At 35.5% G+C, this 17,460-nt stretch overlaps 2 protein-coding genes across 2 annotated transcripts; one reads left to right on the top strand and one right to left on the bottom strand.

Moving 5' to 3' along the window:
* Window positions 1-13,028: 13,028 nt before the first annotated feature.
* LOC127080519 (uncharacterized) lies at window positions 13,029-13,892 on the bottom strand. The gene is made up of 3 exons (XM_051020840.1): window positions 13,572-13,892; window positions 13,259-13,394; window positions 13,029-13,144 (listed from the first exon to the last, which is right to left on the bottom strand). Exons 1-3 carry the CDS (start codon window positions 13,890-13,892, stop codon window positions 13,029-13,031), a joined length of 573 nt encoding a protein of 190 aa, XP_050876797.1.
* A 1,339-nt stretch (window positions 13,893-15,231) lies between these two features.
* On the top strand, window positions 15,232-16,952 carry LOC127078387 (spermidine coumaroyl-CoA acyltransferase). Its single transcript, XM_051018852.1, has 2 exons — window positions 15,232-15,584; window positions 15,686-16,952. Exons 1-2 carry the CDS (start codon window positions 15,335-15,337, stop codon window positions 16,816-16,818), a joined length of 1,383 nt encoding a protein of 460 aa, XP_050874809.1. The 5' UTR covers window positions 15,232-15,334; the 3' UTR covers window positions 16,819-16,952.
* Window positions 16,953-17,460: the final 508 nt, after the last annotated feature.

Raw genomic sequence — 17,460 nt, 5'->3', positions numbered from 1 at the left:
TATAAAGTGGTTGAGGTCCTTTTTCTCAAGGTTATTCTGTTGTGAACATAACACGCAGTGTTCATAGCTTCAGCCTAAAAGTTGTAAGGCAACTTCTTAGCATGAATCATAGCTCTAGCAGATTCTTGGAGAGTTCTATTTTTCCTTTCCACCACACCATTTTGCTGAGGGGTAATGGGAGAAGAGAACTCATGTCCAATCCCTTCAGATGAACAGAATTCAGCAAATTTACTGTTCTCAAATTCTTTCCCATGATCACTTCTGATTCTGATAACATGACTCTCTCTTTCTCTTTGAAGTCTTTGGAAAAGGTCTTTGAACACATCAAACACATCATATTTTTCCCTTATAAAATTCACCCAGGTATATCTGGAGAAGTCGTCCACCACAACATAAGCATACCTTTTTCCACCAAGACTTTCCACCTGCATAGGCCCCATCAAGTCCATGTGGAGAAGTTCCAGCACTTTAGATATGGTGTCATGTTTGATCTTCTGATGTGACATATTTGTCTTCTTTCCAATCTGACATTCACCACATACTCTTCCTTCTTCAATCTTTAATTTTGCGATTCCTCTGACAACTTCAACATATATGATCTTCTTCATTCCTTTAAGATGCAGATGACCCAGTTTTTGATGCCATAGTTTCACTTCTTCTTATTTAGCTAGAGCACATATTGATGAATAACTAGTTTCTTAAGGAATCCATATATAACAATTGTCCTTAGATCTGACTCCTCTCATGATCACCTCATTTTTTGCATTAGTAATTAAGCATTCAGTTTTTGTGAAGTTCACATTGAGACCTTGATCGCATAGTTAACTGATGCTGATCAGGTTTGCAGTCAATCCTTTAACAAGCAACACATTATCAAGGTTAGGAAGTCCAGAGCAGTTCAGCTTTCCAATCCCCTTGATTTCACCCTTTGCTCCATCACCAAAAGTTACATAGCTGGTGACATGAGATTGAAGGTCAATCAACAAATTTTTGCTTCCAGTCATGTCTCTGGAGCATCCACTGTTAAAGTACCAATCTTCTTTGGCTGAGACTCTGAGGGAAGTATGAGCTATCAAGTTAGTAGCACGAACCTTAGGAACCCACTATTTTCTGTTAGAAAAGATGTGTTGTTTGGGTCTAGGTTGATGAGTAGGACTAGGATAACCATACAGCCTGAAGCAGAATGGTTTTATGTGACAAAATTTCCCACAGTAATGACATCTCCATCTTTGGTGTTTTCCTTTATGTTGTCTTCCCTTGTGATGTTGAGACACCTGATGTGACATCTTTGGTTTGCTATCATAGGGATTACAATCAGGAGAAGATTCATTGAACCCAAGGCCAGTCATGTCTCCTGTCATCTTTCCAACCTGAAGGATTTTGTCTAAGGTGTCAGATCCACTATTTAGCATTCTGACATACTTCGTCATCTCAACAAGGCTTCGATCTTCAACTTAGAAATGGTTTCTAAGTGTTCTGTCTTCTCATCCTCTAGGTGGGTTATCAGTTTCTTCTGATTCTCCACTTGTTGACACACTTCTTCACTTCTGAAACACAACTTCCTATAAGAATTATCTAATTCATCAAAGGTTAATTCATCATCGCTAGAGTCTTCATCAGGATCCCATCTCCCAGTCAAGGCAATCACAAGATTGGCAGATTCTCCTTCTGTTTCAGTTTCAGAATCATCATCAGACCAAGTAGCAGCAAGACTCTTCTTCTGTTTCTTGAGATAGGTCCCACATTCAGCTCTAATGTGACCATACCCTTCAAACTCATGGCACTGAATTCCTTTGCCTTGTTTGGATTTTTCTTCAGTTTTTGTTCTTCTTCCAGGATCATTGGGCCTACTGATGTCAAACGAGTTGTTCTTGACATTAGACTTTGACCTTACATCCATCCTCTTCAGGATTTTGTTGAATTGTCTTCCAAGTAACGCTAAGTCATTTGACATACCTTCATCAGCATCCTGACTACTTTCTTCCTTTTTATCTTCAGTGTTTGACACAAAGGTTATGCTTTTGACTTTATTTTCAGATCCATCACTCCCTCCCAACTCGAATGTTTGAAGGGATCCAATTAGCTCATCCACTCTCATCTTGCAAATATCTTGAGATTCTTCTATGGATGTCGTTTTCATGGCAAATCTTTTAGGGAGTGATCTGAGGATTTTCCTCACAAGCTTTTCATCTGACATCTTCTTACCCATGGCTCCTGAGGAATTAGCAATCTCAAGAATATTCATATGGAAATCATGAATACTTTCATCTTCTTTCATCCTCAAATTTTCAAACTTAGTAGTAAGCAGCTGCAATCTAGACATCTTCACTCTCGAGGTACCTTCATGAGTGGTTTTGAGAATATTCCAAGCATCTTTACCCACCTCACAATTGTTCACCAGTCTGAAGATGTTCCTATCAACCCCATTGAATATAACATTCAATGCTTTAGAGTTTCCAAGAGCTAGTTCATCCTCCTCCTTGGTCCATTCTTCCACAAGCTTCTTATCAGATGTGACTTCTCCATCCTTAGTAATGAATGGATGTTCCTAGCCTGTTAGAATAACTTTCCAAGCCTTATTGTCCAAAGATTTTAAGAAGGATACCATCTGAGGTTTCCAGTAATCATAGTTAGATCCATCCAGAATTGGTGGTCTGTTTATAGACCCTCTGTCTCTGTCCATAGTACCAAAAAGTAATGTCCCGAGATCTCACCCAGAACCAGAGCAGGATGCCTGCTCTGATACCAATTGAAATTCTAGTATCAGATATGAGATGTCGAAGGTAATTTCACGACACTAATATCTGAACAACAAATGAAACATAAACATAGTGAAATTATTAAACAATTGAAAAACGACACAGGCAATTGTTAACCCAATTCAGTCCAAACACACCTACGTCTGGGGGCTACCAAGCCAGGAAGGAAATCCACTAAACATAATTAGTTCAAAGACTCTCAGTAAACAACTTCAAGTTACAGTATTTTCACCTAATCTCTACCCGTGTGACTTCTATCTAAGAACTCTTAGATATGCGACCCTACTCACTCCCCCTCAATCACAGCAGTGATACTAGAACAAATACCACAAAGAAAGAAGACACACTTCAAGGACACACACTTGATCTTGCTTAAAAGCTTTAATCATGTAAACAAATACACTCGTACTTCAAAGCTTAGAGTGGACAAATTACAACTCAAAACTCAGTCCAATTCACACATCAACAAGATGAATGAATGGATCACAATTCACAAACGTGCATTAGGCTAACAACCCGAATACTCACTGACTTCAACGTTCGTATATTCTCTGTCCAAATACACAGGGTTTACATGGTCTTTAAATAGAAGATTTCTGAATGGGCTTGGGCAACATGAAACCCTAATCCTATCTAACGCGTATTCCCTAGGAATTAGTAACAAATCATTCCTCTTTGGGAAACAGAATATTTTGGCTTTAAATAGAATTACTCCTTGAGTAACGCATGCAATCTCCACATAAGCATACAAAGACTTGCATGAAAAGCGCAACAACAAAACACATAACATTCAGGATGAATGTTTTGTATGCACATGTCTTAACATCGGGTCTGACATATTGAATAAATCCTGCACAACCATATTAAACACCCTGCAGAAAGCTAATATCACATGTCAAGACTACAAGCGTGGCATCTTGTGATAACACTAAGTTTTACCAAAATTGATGCCAATACATAGAACCAACACCTACAAACAACACCTGAAAAGCAAGAATAATATTGGGGTGAGATAATAATCTCAGTGAGTTCTCTTATCATGTGGGTTCACTCAGCTCTACAAGGTTTCTAATCAATTCTAACTCAAGTATTCATCTTCTGTTACTTGTGCATCACTTGCACCTTGTAACTTAGACTTGAGCAACTAAGGGATAATCGCAATGTATAGAAACATGTCACTTGGGTGCATCCACTCAACAAACCCCTATTCAGATTCACGAAACATCAATCCTCGAATGAACTTACGTCTAAGCCATGCTTGGTTCACCCATGCTCGTATGATTCGACTTTCACGGTGGATATCAGGTCTTCTATGAGGCTTAATCCTCAGTTCAAGCGACTGTCATCCGTATGGGTCTCTAACCCACTTAGGGTGTCTTTCACCGTATGAGCCTCTAACCCACTTAGGTGTCCACCTTTCCCCCATGTCCGCCATGGTTGGAGCTCAAACCCAATTGAGGCACGAATCACTCATGCCACATCCCCACTTATTGCTTTACCTAAGCCCTTGAAGTGGTATGTGTACAATCACAACTAATTTCGAATACGTGATCAATTCTCAACAGCAAATAGGACTTTTGGAACAAATGTTCATCACCAAATGTCATACAATTCTCATGATATCATATCAATTCTCATGGCATCATAACATGATCCATTCTCATACATAAATCATACATGTTCCATACAAAGCATGTTAACATATCATTTTGTGACTACTTGTTCGTTGTACACACCACGGTACGATCACGTCCAAGCATCATTATCTAAATCATCTCATGACTTAAGTTATATTTCTAAGTCATTTACCTAGGTTTCTCCTAATTTACCTCACTCATAAGTTTTAGTCATATTATTATTTAACCAATACAATCAACCAATCATATCATAATCAATGCAGTAATAATTCATGCATAGGTTATAGAATGCATCACATAAGAAACACAACAACAATTCATAACCATTTATAACCAATACACATAAGACCCATGGCATCCCATGGTCTATTCTTATCACTTGATGAGGTATTGGATTCACTTTCCAATGTATTCAACCCCATAAAAATAGGAGGCATGATTCTCGTGTTATGATGGAGACATGGAACCAATTCATTACACAATCAAGTATACAAGAAGCATACATGATAATCTAACATGTCCCAATAACCCTAGGCAAAGCCATCACATGACTCACCTCATTATAACTTATTCCACTCTCACACCACAAAGTGAGTATCCGTCCAATCATCATATGGTGGGGTTAATCAGACTCAAGAGAAAGTTATAGTGGAAAAACTCATAGATACTTCTCTCTATACTATAGTTTTCTCCGCTAGCTTCCTAACGCTTCCGACCACGTCCAAAACAGATTTACGAAACTAAAACTACAATCGTTTTAACCTAATCGAAATTCTAGGTCAAAACCCACTCGATTGCGCATAGATCAACTGATTATTGTCAATCTAATACACACACACACACAATCGATTGCATGAGCTTCCTGTATGTATTTTTCACAAAATTTAACAGGACCAATCAATTGAGCATTGTAGCCAATCGATTGATATCTGTAAAATTCATCTTTTCTTCACAGAATCATGAACCAATCAATTGGTTCTACAACTTTTCTGCAATCAATCGATTGACACTTGCATAATCTCCAAAAACACCTCTTCTAAACTCATCCTTTGACATCTTTAATCACTCTAAATCATGTTAAGACATGTACCAACATAAGCTCATATGAATCAACAACATAATCCACACAACATAGCACCAATTCATATAAGCAACGTGAAAGATCACAAACAACATGTAACAACAAGGATACCTACCATGCTATCCATTTTCTTCATGATTCAAGACAACAACACCAAACCCTAGTATTCTATTTCATGAGAATCTCACTCTAGAGAGGAAACTAACTAGAACTCACTTGATTCAAGAAGATGATGATGAGATTGATGATATGGAGATGAAGTTGGTAATGATGATGATGGAGATGAGATGATGGTTTCTTCTTCCTTCCTCTTCTTTTCTTTCTTCTTCCACTTTCTTCTTCATTCCTCTTCTTTTCTCTCCTCTTTCTTCACGTTTTCTTCTTCTCTTTCTTTCTTGTTTTTTCTTTCTTTTCCTTTTCTCTTTTTTCCACTTCCTGATAACTCTCTCTTTCTTAATCTTATCCACCCATTTTTCTTCCTATTCTTTCCACCATACAATATATATATATATATATATATATATATATATATATATATATATATATATATATATATATATATATATATATATATATATATATATATATATATATATATACAAAATATCCTCAAGTGATATTTTGTCTTCTAGTAACAATTGATCAATTATTAATATTACTAAAATATCCTCTCTTGTACTTATTAATATTGATTTGTCTCTTTTATTAATAATTAATCTCTTCAGAATTCACTGGATACTCTATTGGTCCCAACTGACAACATTTAGAGCACACAGGAGCTCTAATTGTTCCAACTGACAAGAGATAGAGTACATATGAACTCAATTGGTTTCAACTGACAACTAATTGAGCATTTAAGGGAATATGAAATATTACATTCTGAGAATCAGGTTCATAATGGAGTGCTAGAAGTTTTGCACTGTAGCACCTAGAAGCAGTTGGAAGATGTTCTGATGAAGGCGATCAAGACTGATCAATTTCTCCGCTTGAGGGATGAAATTAGTATTGTTAGTTTTGGTTAAGTTGAATACGAATTAAGGGATGATTTTAGAATTAATTCATTTTTAGAGACTTGTAGATAAAGTTTGTTAGAAGGTACTTTAGTATTTTCATTAAGTCCCACTTGTATTTAAGCAAGTGAGTGGTGTGAACAAATATTATCAATATTCCTTTTGCAGTGTGTGTGCGCATTTGCTATAACCGTTTATTAGAGTAGTGGAAGTCTATTATTATTCTCTCTTCTCTCTCTTATTTTTCATTGTTCATCTTTATCATCTTGTGTACCAACATACTCAAATCAAAAGAGAACATCCAAAAATGATTTATCCATAAATATGATTATCTCAAAACTCTTGACAAGAAATTCAAACATAATATTGTAACTAACAAAATTGTTATATGCTTCAATTTTTGTTGACAACCTAAAGAGACTACAATTTTAAAAAGGATTCTTCTTTTATAGTTTATGCTATTCTGATTGATAAATTGCAAGAACATACACACAAGCTAAATCATTTTAGGAAGCTTAAAAGAAGACTAAAATAAATAGAAAGAACCTATCATAAAAGAAAATGTCAAAGAACATGAAATTGAAAATAGTGGCGATCTTCACAAAATATCTAATACTGAATCGGATGACACTTACATGGAATCATCTGATAAATCCAAAAGAAAAAGAGGAAGCAAACTTGTGTAGTGTGGAAAATTAAAAAGAAAATGAGGTGTTTTTTACCGTTTTAAACATAAAACAATGTCATAATAATCACTGTTCATACCGTATGATCAAAGCAAATGACAAGTTATTATCTTTCACTTCAAAAAGAGGAGAATGTGTTTCGTATAATAACATCTTTAAAAGAACTCTGAGAAAATGATCTATAGAAAGGGAGCAATTTATTGTCTTATCAAAATCATCAACAAAAAAAAAGACATTAAGAGGATACATTTTTTAAAATTATTCAAAGTTCAAACATAAGGATTTTCTATTTACAAAAAATTATCAATATCTACTACTTTAACATAGGTAATTAGAAAACAAGCACTTTTAAACTACATAAGGATTTATAAACAAATTTTAAAAAAGATTTCATTCAAATGATTTTACATTTTTTCACTAATATTTATAATTATTTCTCCAAGCTAATTAAATTAGGATTATGCAAAAAGTTTAAAAGGGGTAAAAAAAAATGGTCAAAATGGACTCAAACAAACCGAAATACATGAAAAATTCAGATTTCTTGCCTAATAATCTATTATTCCCTGAACATAATCGATTATAATACTTTCATCACAGAACCATTCACAAATTTAAATTTCTTTGCGCCAAATATTTTAAAGATGAAGGTTTTGAGTTTTTAAAATTTGTTTATAAATCCAATCTAAGAAACTTCATATGCTCTCAATCTAAACCTATCTACCCTTATATGATAAAAGTCTTCTACATCAATTTAAACTACAAATATGGGGTCAATATTTATGAGATATCCACAATTTGGTGACATTCTTGCTAACTAAGTGAAGTAACAATTATGTCCTCTGATGGTCATAGGAGCAGCCTAAAGAGATCTTGATCTTGAACCTGCTATTCACATGTGTCTATTAGACCCTACTATTGGCCATATAACTCCCCTCACTATTGGACTCATGTCCATGACCTTCCTGCCGCTTCTTTCTCTACCTCGTCATTGGTATACTCTTTTCAAGGAAATGTAATATCACTCAACAACTCAAGCTAGATGCTATTGTTTTATGGATACTATTAAAAATGTTCAAACAAATTGGGTTGTTGTGTGATATAAGATTTTATGGGTTTTTGGAGGAGTAGCACTCGGTTATAGTGATCTAGTTACAAAAGTTTTGTTAGCTATTGTGACCAAATATGAAGGAGAAGATCGTAACACCTCAGCTTTAGTAAATTATTTTATTTTAATTTAATTATATTTTTTGTGTATTTATTTGATTATTATGTATGGGTGGATAAGTGGATGTGAGTGAGAAAAAGAGGGTGTGTGATCTTGTAGTAGGGTGGAGAGAGTAATTAGATAAAGATAGAATAACTTAGAATTATTTTATTAATTAAAATGATGTTTTGATTTTATTATTTAAATAAAATAAAAATATAAAAGCTCTGAGAAAATGATCTATAGAAAGAGAGCAATTTATTGTCTTATCAAAATCATAAAAAAAAAGACATTAAGAGGATAAATTTTTTAAAATTATTCAAAGTTCAAACATAAGGATTTTCTATTTACAAAAAATTATCAATATTAATTACTTTAACATAGGTAATTAGAAAACAAGCATTTTTGTTAAGGAATAATGAATGTATGATTTAATTGTGTCTCTGTCTAGTCACCTTGACAAAATTTACTTACCCTCTTTAAAAGATTTCATTCAAATGATTTTACATTTTTTCACTAGTATTTCTAATTATTTCTCCAAGTTAATTAAATTAGGATTATGCAGAAAGTTAAAAAGGGGTAAAAAAATTGGTCCAAATGGACTCAAATAAACCGAAATACATGAAAAATCCAGATTTCTTGCCTAATAATATATTATTCTCTAAGCATAATCGATTACAATACTTTCATCACAGAACCATTCACAAATCTAAATTTCTTTGCAACAAATATTTTAAAGATGAAGGTTTTGAGTTTTTAATTTTTTTTTATAAATCCAATCTAAGAAACTTCATATGCTCTCAATCTAAACTTATCTACCCTTATATGATAAAAGTCTTCTACATCAATTTAAGCTACAAATATGGGGTCAACATTTCTGAGATATCCACAATTTGGTGACATTCTTGCTTACCAAGTGAAGTCACAATTATGTCCTCTGATGGTCATAGCAGCAGCCTAAAGAGATCTTGATCTTGAACCTACTATTCACATGTGTCTATTAGACCCTACTATTGGCCATATAACTCCCTTCACTATTGGACTCATGTCCATGACCTTCCTGCCGGTTTTTTCTCTACCTCGTCATTGGTATACTCATTTCAAGGAAATGTAATATCACTCAACAACTCAAGCTAGATGTTATTGTTTTATGGCTACTATGAAAAATGTTCAAACAAATTGGGTTGTTGTGTGATATAAGATTTTATGGGTTTTTGGAGGAGTAGCACTTGGTTATGGTGATCTAGTTACAAAAGTTTTGTTAGCTATTGTGACCAAATATGAAGGATAAGATCGTAACATGGCACATGTTCCCGAAAGTTATAAAGGAAAAAACCCCATGATCAGGACGAAGTGGAGGCATCATCAGAGAAATAAAAAGGCCCAAAAGGAGGCCTCATAGGTGAAAAATCCAACTCATCCCCCTGCTAGAAAGGGAGTAAAAAAATGGCCAACAAAAGGCCACTTCTAGAGATACCTTTGTGTACAACAACACCAAAGGGGGAAGAACCAACTCTACCAACACCTTTTCTGGATGCAAAGAGGAAAGGCGAAAAGCTATCTTCATCACTGGATGACGAAATGGTGAAGTCCAACTTTGATGATGATCTTGATATCCTCCTCGATTTTAACATAGTGTTTATGCTCCCGACGGAGTTTGACAAAATCTCTAAGGTGTCTGAGAATGATGAAGACGTCCTAGATGACGTGGCTGACCAGAAGCCACTATGCTACTACGTCATGGATAATGGTGTGGTCGAAGAGAGGACATCAATGTTTTGAAAACCTGACTTAGGAATGACATATCATCTGAAACCCTTGTTCATTCGGAAGAAAATTGATGGAATCACTGTCAGTAAAGTTTTCATCAATGGAGGAGCGATAGTAAATTTGATGACGTATTCATTTCTTAGGAAGATTGGAAAAAGTAATGCCAAGTTACAGAAACACAACATGGTTTATCCAACTATGAAGGGAATACTAGCAACATCCTGAGAGTTATCCAGCTCAACTTATCTGTAGGATTGACAACTAGGTTGATGATGTTTATGGTCATACCTTCTAAGGCCAATTATAATTTTCTCCTATGAAAGGAGTGGATACATGACATCGGCGCAATGACATCGACTTTGCATCAGAGAATAGCTATTTGGAGACCGTATGGAGTTGTCTAAACTGTTGATGAAAATCAAAGCTATTATCTGCAAAATGCTAGCCAAGTCATCCGAAATGACTTTGAGAGGAACTTGGCTAAAATACATCCATGTTACCATGCGTCTGATACCCATAGTCCAGGAAAGGGTGCGACATATTCGTTAAACCCTCATCCTAACCATGGTTTCTTGTGGGATCAGAAGCATCCTAGTGAAGGAGCAAAGGGAGAAATTCTACCAATAAAATGGACTATGGTCGATGCGCCCAATGATTGTGCTAAGTACCATGGCCAGAATTTAGGCCTATATGGCTGAAAATAAATTAAAAGCGGTCTTTGAGGCTGAGTTTTATGAAAACATGGCACCAAAGGCCATGGGCTTTTTGAAGCCTGGAGCTTATGGCGATGGTCTAATGGGCCAAGAAATAGCTTCAAAAAGCCAGAGGCTCGAATGCATCTATGATGATGAGCCTTTGGGGTTCGAAAAGGACATAATTTTTTTATTGTGAAGATGCATGCGTAAGATCCTCTAGAAGAGGTCGATCTCAGAGATAGGGGAATTAAGAGGTCTACCTATGTCAGTACTAAAATCGAAGACAATTTAAAAAAAGATGTTTTTGAACTGTTGAAAGAGGTCAAGGATTGCTTCGCATGGGATTATGACGAAATGCCAGGACTGAGTCGAGGTATGGTGGAACATCGTCTACCAATGCGACCAAGAAAAAATCCAGTCACGCAACAACCCAGAAGGTTCGCTCCAGAGATCATATCCAAGATCAAACAAGTGATATAAAGGTTTCTCAAGAGCAAGTTCATTCGAATGGCCAGGTATGTCGAATGGTTAGCTAATATTGTTCTTGTTATAAAAAAGAATGGAACTCTTAGAGTTTGCATATACTTTAGGGATTTGAATAGTGCTACATCTTAGGATGAATATCTTATGCCAGTGACAGAAATGTTGGTTGATTCAGCCGCATGCCATGAATACTTGAGTTTGTTTGATGGGTATTCAGGGTACAACCAGATCTTCATAGCTGAAGAGGATGTACCCAAAACGCCCTTTCGATGCCCGGTGTATTAGGAACATATGAGTGGGTTGTAATACCCTTTGGGTTGAAAAATGTCGGGGGCAACCTACCAAAGGGCCATGAATTCTATGTTTCATGACTTCATAAACACGTTTATGCAAGTCTACATCGATGATATAGTAGCTAAATCCTCAACAGGAAATGGCCACCTTGGCCATCTTCGACGATACTTTGAAAGGATGAGGAAATATGGATTAAAAATGAATCCATTAAAAAGTGATTTTTTGTGTACTGTGATACCCTACCAGTAACATCACCTTGCATCTATCATTCATCTTCTTTCTAATAACATCTGGAACATGTTTATAACAAACAAAACCAAATACTCTGAAATGACTAACACTTTGCTTATCTCCAGCCCACCTCTCAAAAGGAACAATTTCCTCAAGCTTCTTGGTTGGACACCTGTTGAGCACATATGTTGCAGTGGCAACAGCTTCTCCCCACAAAGTGTTAGGAAGCTTTTTCTCCTTTAGCATGCTCCTTGCCATATCAAACAAAGTTCAGTTTTTCCTTTCAGCAAAACCATTGTGCTGAGGAATATATGGAGCAATCACTTCATGCTCAATTCCAGTCTTCTCACAGAACTTATTGAACTCTGTAGAGTTATACTCACCTCCACCATCAGTTCTGAGAATCTTCAGAGTCTGATCACTCTGTTTCTCATCCTTGATTTTGAATTTCTTAAATTTAGCAAACACCTCATTTTTGAAGTTTATAAGGGATGCCCATGTCATTATTATGAACTCATCCACAAATGACACAAAGTATTTATTCCCTTCTAATGAAGGTTCTGGAAATGGTCCAACACATCAGGATGCATTACTCCTAAAGCATATTTTGCTCTTGGAGATACTTCTGATGCAAATAGCAGTCTTGGTTGCTTCGTTGTCATGCACACATTGCATGAATTTTCTGATTTCTTAATTGTAGGAATTCCACGTACCAGTTTCTTTAAATTCATATGCCCTAAGCTTCTGAAGTTCAAATGACCAAATCTTTTGTGCCACAACTCACTTTCCTTCACAACACTTGTTGCGCTAAGGTATTCAGAGTATACAGTTTTAACATTCACCTTGAATGTTCTATTACTTCCCCGTTCTGACTCCATAATCAACTTCTGATTATAGTCATACAACTTCAAAAGATTGTCCTTCATGGTAATTGAGAATCCCTTTTCAATTAATTCACCTACGCTCATCAGATTGATCTTCATGGCAGGACCATACCAAATGTTCTGAATTAACGCAAATTTGCCATTATTCAAAATCACTCTAACATTCCCCATTCCTTCAGTATTCAGATACTTATCATCAACACATCTGATCTTGGTCCTCTTCCTAGAGACAAAATTAGCCAGCCATTTCTTATTTCCAGTAAGATGGTTTGAACAACCAGTGTCCATATACCACTAATCTTCTAGAGACGCGCTATCAAAATCAGAAGCCATTAATATTACATGTTCATCATCATAACTTCTGGTTATATTCGCTTCTTCTGATTTCCTCTTCTTGTTTGACCAATAGTCTGTAGCAAAACAGCCAAACTTCTTACAATAGTAACATTGAACTTTTCTCTTGTCATACTTCTCATTTCCCTTATGACTCCTAAAAGTTGAGGTCTCTTACTTCTGAGACCCACCATGTCTTTTCTTGGCTTCTGACCAAGACTGCTTCTGGTCTTTCTTGACAAAAGAAGCTTTCAGAGCCTGCTCTACCTCTCTCTCAGAGGTTCTCTCAGTCAAATGCAACTCTTGCGCCTCTAGACTACTTTGCATCTATTCTATTCTCATGGTGCTCAGATCCTTAGAATATTCAATTGCTACAATGATGTAATCAAATTGAGGAGTAAGAGATCTAAGTGCCTTCTCAATGATACTTTCTTCATAGAGAGTTTCTCCACACGACTTCATCTCATTTATGACCAAAATCACTCTGGAGATGTAGTCAGGTACCTTCTCATTAGTCTTCATACTGATATTCTCATACTGTTTGCATAGAGACTGAAGCCTCACTTTCTTCACTGATGCATCACCGCCGTAGCACCGCACCAGTGTGTCCCACGCGGCTTTCGCTGTCGTCGAATCAACGATTTTCTCAAACATGTCCACATCAACACACTGATGGATGTAGAACAACGCCTTCTGGTCCTTCTTCCTCATTTCATGCTGAGCATTTCTCTGCGCATCCGTTGCATTTTCTGAAAGTGCAGCGTAACTGTCGTTGACGAGATCAAGAACATATTGAGCTCCAAATAACACACGTATCTGAATCATCCAATGATTTCAGTTCTTTTCATCGAACACTGAAAGCTTGGTACTCAGATTATTGTTTCCGTTCATCTTCAACCTTGTGTAATACACTTAGCTTTCATCTAAGCACAGTGTTTCCTAATCCCGCATAATCAAGATATGTGATCCTGTTACGATTCTGATCGGAAATTCAACACGAATTCTCTAAACAGAAATCAATCACACAACTCTTCACTTTTTCACTTGTGTTTCCCCGTGGATCTGAACTGGAGCTTTATATACAAATTGTTGGTGCACAAGGTGATAAAGATGAACAATAAAAATAAGAGAGATAAGAGAGAATAATAACAAACTTTCACAACTCAAAAAATCGATTACAAATGATTGCACACACATACTGCTACACAGACTGCAAAAGGAATAATGATATTATTGTTCACACCACTCACTTGCTTAAATCCAAGTGAGACTTAAGTAGAAATAATAAATTACCCTCTAACAAACTTTATCAACAAGTTTATGAAAATAAATTAGTTCTAATAGAATGGTAGATATATTGGGTCAAAGAGTTATTGATGCAAGTTCTACATCGAGAAGTAGAAAGAAATAATAATTAAAGTAAAAATTTAAATAGAAAGTTAATTTAAGTTTTTTTTACCGTAATAAAATGTAGCATTATGAGTGTAATGAGATTTTATTAGCTTTGTGCATGTGAGGTTTAGAGAGATTTTGTATTTTTTAGTTAAAAAAAATTAGTTTAGAGAATTTGCAAAAAAAAAAAAAATCCAAAATTTATAGTTGAGAGATTTGAAATTTTGTAGTTGAAAGAGTATTAATTTATCTTCATGTAATTTTTTATTTATTTTAGAAGTTGAATAATAAATTTTTGAGTTATAATCTTAAATTTTTTTTTCTACTTTTCCAACAGGAAAGTAGGTGGTGCTTCCACATTTTTGTGGAGATGGACAAAAGGCATTGTAGAAGAAAAAGATTCGTAACGAAGGACATCTCTTTTTGCATTTTCACGTAAATATAGTCATATTTCGTCTATATTTCGTCTATATTTCATTCTATGAGGTAAGGATTTCATATACTTTAAAGTATTTTTCAACAATCAAAAAAGGTCAACTCTAATTTAGCACCAAAGGTCAACACTACAACATGTGGTTTATGTCCAACCATAGAAACCTTGCGTAAGCAAATTGCCATGCACAACTTTTTTTCGTTCATTAAATGCAAAAAGGTAAAAAAACACTTTTCCTCTAGCATAGTAACCATGGATGACGGTGCAGATGTTGTAGAAAAACATCTCATGCAGCTTTCACATATACTTTGCTGCAACAGTTGAAGAAAATTTGTATACTGATTTCTCATTGCCTCATTTTCTTATAAATAGAAGCATTGCCATTTTTAACAATACATCCTCACAAAAATATATAACTTCAAGTATATCAACCCTAAACCATATGGCTTTTCAGGAAGAAACCCTAAACCTTCAAATGAAAGACTTTGTGCTTGTAAAACCATCAAACTCCACTCCTTCTTGTATTCTTTCTCTTTCCACAATTGACAATAGAGATATCTATAACAACCTTTGTCAAACTGTTCATGTATACCGATCATCGCCAATTCATGACTCTGATTCGAGTTTCGACATTTTTCATGTATTGAAAGAAGCACTTTCAAAGGCTTTGTTTTATTATTATCCTCTTGCAGGTATACAATATATTAGGTTTTGTTTTAGTTGTTAAATATATGTACTATATTTTATAGAGCACAACTTCTTATAATTCAACCTCTATCTCTATGTGTTGCAGGTAAGCTAGTGGAATCTGCTGATGATGGAAAGCGTAGAGTCCATTGTAATCCTAATGCAGAAAACTACGGTGTTCCATTCTTGGAAGCAACTGCTAATTGCACTCTTTCTTCTCTTCATTATTTGGACATTAATGACCTAGAAATTGCAAAATATTTGGTGTTTGATCCTCAAGATAAAAGTTACCCTTTGGTGTTCAAGGTAACAAAATTTCTCTGTGGTGGTTTCACAATTGGAATGGGGGTGTTGCATGCAGTCTGTGATGGATTTGGTGCATCTCAATTCTTGAAATCAATTGTTGAACTTTCAAGGGGAAGAACTGAGCCCTCGGTGATACCTGTGTGGGAAAGAGAGAGACTAGTTGGATCAATAACTAAACAACCATTTCCAGAAAGTCCGATGAACAATGTTGCATTTTCACCTTTTCTAAATGAAACTAGTAGTACAGTTATTAAGAAATATTGTTTTAAAGTGGAGGGTGAAATGATAAGAAGGTTAAAGATGAGTTTGAGGAAGGAAAATGAAAATTTAGGGTTCACAACTTTCGAAGCACTAGCTGGTTTTGTGTGGAGGTCAAGAGCAAGAGCTTTAAAACTTAACAACAATGGAGAAACAATGTTATCTGTGCTAGTTGGTATGAGGCGGAACTTGAAGGATTTTGAACCTTTACCTAAAGGGTATTATGGTAACTCTTGTGTGGATGCAAACCTTGTGTTGAAAGTGAGTGAGCTCAATGAAAGGCCACTCTATGAAATTGTTAAGCTCATCAAAGAGACTAAAAACGTTGGTTCTACTAGTGAATATGTCAAAAACTCAATCGACACTTGGGAGACGAATGGTAAGGAGAGTTTGAAAATGAAAAGTGGTGGTGCAGTAACAGTTCTGACAGAGTGGAGGCATTTGGGTTTTCTTAATGAAAATGTAGAATTTGGTGGGAATGAAGTGGTGAATGTAGTACCAGCACCATGCAACTTGTTTGCGAGTGTGGATATGAGCATTTTTACATCTTCTAATAAATTTGATGATGAGAATGATCCATCAATGAAAGGAGGAGTTAATCTTTTCACATCACTCCCTGTTGATGCCATGCCTAGGTTTAAAGAGGAAATTGAATCTTTAAGGTTTCAACTTTAGAGAGTTTATGTTTCTGTTTTTTTTTATGTTGCAGTTATGTAATAATTTTAGAGAGTTTATGTTTTTGTTTTAAGTAATGTTGGAGTGCTTGTAATGGTGTGCAAAATGTTATAAAAACTTCTCTTTGTCTCTCATATATCATCTTATTATCTTTCTCTCCTACTTCTATTATAATCTATTAAATCTAAAAGAATGGATTATAATATGATACATCATATGTCATATAACTCTATATTTATCACATCAATTAAAATTCAATATGTCACTCTTAAAATTGAATCTTAACGAGGTTACTATGAGTGGGCAGGATCGTGTGCTTTTGTCTGGTGGGGTCAGGGGAGCCTTTAGACCCTGACCCGTGATGTTTCTGATCACTATCCGTTTGTGGTCAAATATCCCTCTCGGCTTGGAAGCCCTAAACTCTTTAGGTTTAACAACTTCTAGTTGGGTGCTCTGAGCTTCAATTCGTTGGTTTGTGATTCTTGATGGGATGAGGCCCGTCATCGATGGACGGCTTGCATCCTTGAGATAAGTTGAAAGCTCTTAAAAACTCTCTTAAGGTTTGGAATAAGGAGGTGTTTGGTAATTTGGACATTAAGATAAGGCTTCTTTGAGTAAGCTTTTTAGAGTTTGCAGTTTATG

Source organism: Lathyrus oleraceus, chromosome 5 (genome assembly GCF_024323335.1).
Source record: "Lathyrus oleraceus cultivar Zhongwan6 chromosome 5, CAAS_Psat_ZW6_1.0, whole genome shotgun sequence".
NCBI lineage: Eukaryota > Viridiplantae > Streptophyta > Magnoliopsida > Fabales > Fabaceae > Lathyrus > Lathyrus oleraceus.
The sequence above is the reverse complement of the archived record's forward strand: the minus strand, read 5'-3'. Positions and strand labels throughout refer to the sequence as shown.

Coding starts and splice junctions, on each gene's coding strand:
- LOC127080519 (XM_051020840.1), bottom strand. CDS start 13,892: ATGATTCAGATACGTGTGTTATTTGGAGCTCAATATGTTCTTGATCTC. Junction 13,395..13,571: donor GTATGAAGACTAATGAGAAG/GTACCTGACTAC, acceptor AGAATAGAATAG/ATGCAAAGTAGTCTAGAGGC. Junction 13,145..13,258: donor AGAAGCCAAGAAAAGACATG/GTGGGTCTCAGA, acceptor GTTTTGCTACAG/ACTATTGGTCAAACAAGAAG.
- LOC127078387 (XM_051018852.1), top strand. CDS start 15,335: ATGGCTTTTCAGGAAGAAACCCTAAACCTTCAAATGAAAGACTTTGTG. Junction 15,585..15,685: donor TTATTATTATCCTCTTGCAG/GTATACAATATA, acceptor TATGTGTTGCAG/GTAAGCTAGTGGAATCTGCT.